The sequence below is a fragment of the Theobroma umbraticum genome, unplaced genomic scaffold (assembly GCF_002168275.2).
Source record: "Theobroma umbraticum cultivar Fairchild unplaced genomic scaffold, ASM216827v3 scaffold_56.0, whole genome shotgun sequence".
NCBI lineage: Eukaryota > Viridiplantae > Streptophyta > Magnoliopsida > Malvales > Malvaceae > Theobroma > Theobroma umbraticum.
Window position 1 is genome coordinate 7954343 of NW_018397256.1, and position 7212 is coordinate 7961554.

The 7212-nt window shown below is 37.1% G+C and overlaps 3 protein-coding genes across 6 annotated transcripts in view; 2 read left to right on the forward strand and 1 right to left on the reverse strand.

The window, feature by feature from the left end:
- The window catches only part of LOC110410521 (uncharacterized), a 3193-nt gene extending 2189 nt beyond the window's left edge, over window positions 1-1004 (forward strand). The window contains exons 7-10 of one of the 4 annotated variants that reach the window (XM_089782646.1): window positions 1-88; window positions 409-538; window positions 620-811; window positions 915-1004. The exon at window positions 1-88 is cut by the window's left edge and continues 27 nt beyond it. In XM_089782646.1, coding sequence (XP_089638772.1) covers window positions 1-88; window positions 409-477 — 157 coding nt within the window. In that variant the 3' untranslated portion in view covers window positions 478-538; window positions 620-811; window positions 915-1004. Of the gene's footprint in view, window positions 89-408; window positions 539-619 lie in introns of all 4 variants that reach the window. The other 3 variants (XM_089782648.1, XM_089782645.1, XM_089782647.1) reach the window with 3 other exon arrangements.
- Window positions 1005-1070: 66 nt separating this feature from the next.
- On the reverse strand, window positions 1071-3727 carry LOC110410519 (FkbM family methyltransferase). Its single transcript, XM_021420250.2, has 2 exons — window positions 2948-3727; window positions 1071-1822 (listed from the first exon to the last, which is right to left on the reverse strand). Exons 1-2 carry the CDS (start codon window positions 3554-3556, stop codon window positions 1463-1465), a joined length of 969 nt encoding a protein of 322 aa, XP_021275925.1. The 5' UTR covers window positions 3557-3727; the 3' UTR covers window positions 1071-1462.
- A 652-nt stretch (window positions 3728-4379) lies between these two features.
- On the forward strand, window positions 4380-7018 carry LOC110410520 (putative polygalacturonase At1g80170). Its single transcript, XM_089782571.1, has 10 exons — window positions 4380-4387; window positions 4486-4598; window positions 4690-4827; window positions 4945-5115; window positions 5219-5251; window positions 5367-5579; window positions 5657-5737; window positions 6159-6314; window positions 6425-6538; window positions 6641-7018. The coding sequence occupies exons 2-10, from the start codon at window positions 4530-4532 to the stop codon at window positions 6866-6868; spliced, it is 1203 nt and encodes a 400-aa protein (XP_089638697.1). The 5' UTR covers window positions 4380-4387; window positions 4486-4529; the 3' UTR covers window positions 6869-7018.
- Window positions 7019-7212: the final 194 nt, after the last annotated feature.

Sequence of the window (7212 nt, forward strand, 5' to 3'; positions counted from 1 at the left end):
TTGGTGGCCAAGTTTCCCCATTCTGGTGTATTTTAAGGAGACACAAACAAAGCCTGAAGGACAAGTTCACTTCTTCCCAGTAATTTTTGTAAGTTTACTTTAGGAGCAAAAATAGACTGTTTTGTATTTTCTACTTTTGTAATTGCTTCTCTGGCTCCTTTTCTGGTTATTAAACAGATAATCTCTTGGAGTGCTACTGGCATCTTACCTGGCTTAACCAGGTTTACTGGATTAGCTTATTTGGTTTTGACAAAAATTGGAGGTTATAGGAAAACCCTTCACATAATTGAATATTATAGCTGTCTATCCTACTTGGCCCTTGGTTCATATTTAAACTTCAGGTATGAAATACCTCAGTGCCAATTGAATCCCTGATTTATGATTTCTCATTTTTTTTTTTACAAATAGAATGGAAAGCAACTCTATGATGTTATGGTTGAAAGAGCTGGTCCTTCAAAAACTAGTGGTCCAAAATAATCCTGAAGACTTGAGACTTTCACGATGACATATTCTCAATATCAAACTTTAAAAGAATAAGGTATGAAATAGCTCCAACTCCTACCGGAAATTTATAAATGATCTTTGAACTTTTGTCATGTCTTAAACTCTTGCTGTACAGGTTAAGACTTGTTGCCTATCATTTTATTTGAAGCTTCATGAAGTACATATTTTACTCTAGACTGCACCTTATCTTCATCAGACCAATCATCTCTGGTTCAAAATTTGTACTGTCCTGCAATTGCAGACATTCAACCATGCAAGATGTAAGACTCAGCTGTCCTGCAGTTGCAGACATTCAACTATGCAAGATGTAAGACTCAAGGGTTAATACTTTATATGTTGTAGCTTTAGGTTTTTATCACTGGTCTATATTTGACCAATTGTAATACATTATTCTGATCTGTCTGTAACAGTTTTGCCGGGAGGCCGAGAGCCAACTTGGTTTGTATCTAAAAACTTCAGGAAAGTCAGAAACAAGTAAAACAGTCCTTTGCTAGCTCAAATATTGTAACTTTTGCTTTAATTTGTTCTCTACATATTTAATAAAAAAATAGAGTTGTAAAGGGAAATTGGGAAAAGAAGAATTATACATTTAAAAGCCACTGAGTACACATCTGACAATAACCAGAAAGCAAAAATCAATCAGCATGAGATGAAAGCTCAACAACAGTTTCATCCATCTGACAGAAACCAGAAAGTAAAAATCTAGCAGCACGAGATGAGAGCTCAGCGACAGTTTCATCCAACCCATCACCATTTACTGCGTTGAGCATTCAAAAGCTTCCATTAACCTTAACCATCCAATTACCAACTCAAGGATTGAGGTATCTTCTCTATCAAAAAAAATTAAGAAATTTGTATTGGGATAACTGCATGCACTGCCTGAGGGCTGAGAGAAATGGTATGCAAACAACAGAGTTGCATTTAGGTTCTCATCCGTGGAAAATTCGTAGTACTTGCACTAATTCTTGGTGCAATGGGCATCTGTACCATGCTGGGTGCAATGAGTATAACCCAGACTACTTAGAAAGTCCCGTATCTCTTTGGCAGTACTGTTACTTGCTTGCAACAGTCGTTCATCTTCCTCATAGATTAGATATGGGGCTTCACCTTTTTTCCTGGATAATAACTTTTTGGCTCCCTTCAATACGTGATATTCCCATCCCTGAACATCTATTTTAAGTAGAAGCACTGGCTCCAACTCTGGGATAACTTCATCGAGAGGGATAGACCTCACTTGAACAGCTATTTCTTCATTGTATTTGAATGCCAACTTTGCACCAACGGCAGAAACAGCACTGTTGTCCAGCCGGCCAACCAACTGGTGAAAACATAGCCGGATTTTACATGAGAAGCACAAAATGGAATAATATTGTAATGGATGGAAAGGAATCTATAAGAATGGATAAACAAAACTGCAGGCTTCTCTTAATGAGAACTGTAGTACATCAACTAATAGCATAAGCTAGTAAGACCTCGATAGGAAAAACGCACAAGATAGAAATGTGAATGCCAGAAATAGAAGACAACAGGTAATAAATACAGCAAAATCATAATAGTAATATAATTCTCTGCAACCCAAACTCCCCACAACCTATCATGTGATTCACAAAAGTTACCGGCTCTCTCCTTCTTCCAAGTAGCATAAACCACGATCTCTTGTCATGTGGACTTCCAAAATTAGTATCACATTCTCAAACTGGTTCAAGCAGAGAGCAGAGTAACATCTACATAAAAGAAAGTGAGGGCCCCCTACTCCAAGAAAAATCCAGCTTTGAGCTTCTCAAAACTCCATTCTAAATTAAATTCATGAACATTGGTTATTGACAGCCAACACAAGAGAGTTCAACAGGTCCTAACAGGCCTTCTGATCATGCATATAGTTACTAGTGCTCCTATTGGATCTAGTTGACATTAAATTAGCCATTAATTAAACACATACAAGTTTTATTGGCCAGACTGGATTCCTTGATGCAACTGATACACCTAAGACAAAGGTGGGGAGGGCTATTTTATAAATGAATCTGATGACTGCATTATTAAATAACCAAAATGGACCTGTTCTCCATCGCAAATATCACAAGGAACAAAATGGATCTGCCTCCACACTCATAGAGCCTTCAGAACCCAAAAACAGCAGTAAATAAAAATGTTTCCACAATTATCAACCTTTGAAAAAGTCACTCAACCGCTGATGCATGAACGTACAAAACAAAGGGTGCAAAATCCACAGTTCCACCAAAATTTTTAACATCTCATAAACCGCATACATGCTAAGCCTATATGCTTCTATTTTAAGCTAAATCTGGGCTTAGTTATCAAACATAAATTTAGCAAATACAACTAACAGTAAAATAATAACTCCCTAACTTCACAAAATGTAAAAACTACTAAGATTATAACAAAGCAAAATCAGCAAAATAACCATAAATTAAAAGAGCCATACCTTATGGAAAGTAATATTTCCATTCCGATCAGATGCAGCGGCTTCAAAAACAGTGATCAACTCCTCAATCCTATTAAACCAAACCCCATCACAAATCCTTTGCAAATTCTCCAAAACCGGCTCAAAAGCCAACACCTTGAACCCCATAACCGCCGCGGCGAAACTCGCCATCCCGACATTGGCACCGACATCTACGACAAACCCATCTCTGTTTTTGCCTTCTAGGACATCCTGAATGGTAGCCGAGATGTCAGGTCGACGAAAGGGCTTACCTTTAAGAAGTCTCACAATGTTCTTGTGAGGCTTGTCTGGGAGGGAACCTAAGTCAGCTAGGGAGTAAATGAAAGGGTATTTGAGATGTTCTACTTTGTTTGCAACAATGGGGTGGGATTGTGGGGAGTTGTGGCAGCTATAAGGAGGAAGTGGGAAATTTTGGACTTTTCTTTGGGTCTTATAAGAGGGAGTTGTGGGAACAAAGGTGGGGTTTTTAGGGGAAAGAAAAGAGAAGGAGAGGTATAGGAGGAGGGAGAGGAGGAGGAGGTAAAGGAGGGATTTGGGTGAGAGGAGCTTTTGGGTTTTGCTGTTATCTCTTTTCCATGCATTTGCCATGGAAATGAGAGTTTTTTTTTTTTTTCTTTTAAAATGGATTTTTGGGAACGAACAGAGGTTTTCCCGGAAAGTTGTGGAGCTTGATAGATTAGATCTCTGGGTGAGCTTTTTGAGTTTTTTGTGTGGAATGCGTTGGTGTCTTTGAGATTCCTGGGACAGCGTATTTTGGTTCTTGCCAATCATGGGCTGGTTGGATCGCGTCGTTTCATGCCATGGTTTATGTCGTGTTGAGTTCCATGGCTTCGATTATTAAATTATTTACCGTTATATATTCTGTTATTATTTTTAAACAGATTGCTACCTATAAGTGGAGGATAGGATAAATTACGGTTATATCTTCACATTGTGATAATTTATCAATTTTGATTTTTAATATCATAAAAAAGGTATCTTAAAAAACCAATTGATATAAAAAGACAAAATATCTTCCAAAAATTTTTTATGATATTATTAATTGATATTTAATTTTTATTTTTTATATTAAAAATTAGTAGTGATTTATCATGAATTACGATTACAAATTACAAAGTCATATGTTAACATCCACTACGATAAAATAAAATAAAATGCAAGTATCTAATTAGGGTTATGGTTACTTAATTTTCTAATTTATGGATTTTCCTCCTTAAAATATGTTTTAATTATCTTTTTATCAACCTAGAATCAACTTGTTTAAATTCTGTTTCTCTTGTCATCATGTGATTAAACTGCAGTTTACAGTGTATTTAGATCATTCCAAAGGTCATTTAATGCCATGGTGGGTTTCTGTTTTTTCATCTTTAGTAACTTAAAATATAACGCTGAGAGCAGAGAACATCAGCTTTCTAATTGGTATAACCGTAATGAAGTATAGTTTACATTCATTTATTTATGCTGCATATATGTTTGGTGCTGCAATAGAATGCTCTGATGCTCTTCTCCCTGTGCAGGATATCTTTGCCTGCATTACTCTATATTTTGCAATGCTGTCGGCATGAAATCAGAGCTTGTTGATGTCTTGGATTTTGGTGCTGTTGGTAATGGCAAAGCAGATAGTTCTGAGGTGCATTTAATTCATTCTAATTTAATTTTATGTGTTCTTTTTTTATCCTTTTCCTTCAAGTGAAAGCCCAACAACATATTCAATCTTGCAGGCCTTTTTGACGGCTTGGAATTTCGTATGTAGCAGAGAAACCGAACGTGTTAGATTGATTGTTCCAGGAAACCATACGTTTTTGTTGCATCCAGTCACTTTTAGTGGCCAATGCAAGGCCAAAGAGATCAAATTTCTGGTATGAGGAAAACCAGGGAACCCTGGAAGAATTTCTGGTATGGGAATTTCCTTTTCTTTTTTTTCCGGTACAAGGCAACCTGTTTCTTATCATGGTTGTTCTTTCGATATTCAACAGATACATGGGAGAATAGTGTCACCGGTTTCACCTAAAACATGGGAGGGACTCGACCAGGGCAAATGGCTAACGTTTAACGGAGTTTCTGGGCTCAAAGTCAAAGGTACCGGTGAAATTAATGAACGGGGCTGGGGTTGGTGGAACCAATCATGCAGGGATCATCCAGGCCTGGTACTATAAGCAACTACATAAATTATCTGCTCTCCTCAAAAAGCTTTGTAATTTCAATTTTCTTACATTATCTGTATATCCTTTTGACCTTCAACTTCTCTAGGAAGGATGCACATCATTGGCACCAACAGTAAAAGTATTTTCTATTTCCATGCGCCGCTTGATTTATTGAAGCAATGAAATGATTGCCCTCCCGGATTTTCTTCCTGGAATTCTTATTTTAATTCGTCTGGTGATTTCGTGAACTGCAGACCATCACTTTCCAATCCTGTAAAACCAGCAGTCTCAGCGAGCTTCGAATAATAAACAGCTCCCAGACACATGTGCTAATAGAGGGGAGTGACCATTTCATCGTTGAGGATGTGATGATAACAGCTCCTGAAACCAGCCCAAATACAGATGGAATTCATATCAGTTCAGCTAGCAATATAGTTATTAGAAACAGTAGAATTGGAACTGGGATAGTTTTTCTTTCCATTTCCTTTCAGTAATTTATGTTAGATAAAGTTGAATACCCTTTCTGAGCTTGTGAATGAAACAGGTGATGATTGTGTTTCCATTGGAGATCACACTACTAATAGTGACATTCTCGTGTCAAGTGTGGACCGGGTCATGGAATAAGGTTAGGCGTTTTCTTTTTTTTCACTTTTTTTTATTCTACTACTAGAAAAGACCTGAGAAAACATCTGCTTTTCTGCTCGTCTATGCAAATAAAGGCTTTTTACTATTAAACGAAAAAGTGGATTGACAAGTTCCTCCAAATTCACCCTGTAAAAGATTCCCTAATGACTTGCTGTCATGGTTAATTCTATGGAAGAAAATGACAAAGTCTTTAATCAATGCCTTTGAATGCTAGGCAAAGCTCTCTTGTTTTTCTTCTTGCGATATGAGTGTTTGTCATGGTCCCAACTTCCAAGCTACGTGCCTACCTAACTACTGGCTTTAGCTTGTCCTCTCTTTCTAAAGCTTATGATCAATCGTTGCATCTTTTCCTTGGGTCACGGGGACTCATGCAGGCAATGTAGCTTTAAAGCACTTGTTAGTACTGTCTTCTGGTATACGCTCGTCTCTTTCTCTTGGTTCGAAACAGCATTGGAAGCTTAGCAAGGGCGGGAAACTTTGTACAAGTGCAGAACATTCATGTAAGTAGAGTTGCCTTCAAGGGAACTACCAATGGAGCTCGAATCAAGACTTGGCAGGTGAAAATTGCTTAACATGTCTTGCTATCCTTCCAAGTTCATTTTTTTGACTGCAATGTTGCCTCTTCTTTTCTCATTTTGCCCATTTTTCTTTTTCTAACTAAATGAAGGTAGGGAGAGGTTATGTTCAAGTAACATTTGAGAATCTATTCTTCAAATCAGTGAAAAACCCAATAATCATAGATCAAAATTACTGCAATGTTAGGGGTGCTTGCAAGGAATTGGTAATCCGAACGAGCCCTTGGTTTTTAGAATTGCATGGTGTTGAATAATTAAAAGTGCAGAACTAACCAAAAAGAACATTTTTGTTACTTTGTTGGGTATAGCCAACTGGAGTTCACATAAGGGACGTGACTTACAGAAATCTATGGGGAACATCAAGCACCCATGTGGCCATTTCTATAAACTGCAGCCAGTCGGTTTCATGCACGGGATTATTATTGCAATCCATATGGCTTAAGTCTGCCATGGCTAGGAAGGTTATTTCTAGTTGCATTAATGCTCATGGCGCAGCTATTGGAGTTGTTCAACCTGCTCCCTGTTTCCAAGATTGATTATTGAAGCCAGTTTCTGCATTCAAAGAAACTTGAGAAGCTATTTTTTTTTTTGTTGTACATTCTGATTCTACGATATTGTACATCTTACATAATCCTAATGGCTTATCTTTTCTCACATTACCTTCGTGTAATTCTAATTGTACAAATGAATTTTAAATTAAATACACATCTTAGTATTAAGAAGTGTTTTTACCTGTATGCAAGTAATGTAGAAAGGTTTTTTTTTTAAATAGAAAAAAAAATTCAAATCTTATTTTTTAAGCAAAAAGACACATGAGTCGAATGTTGCTTAAACATTCATTGAGATGACGACAAATGAAATCGCAAGGCAAATATAAACC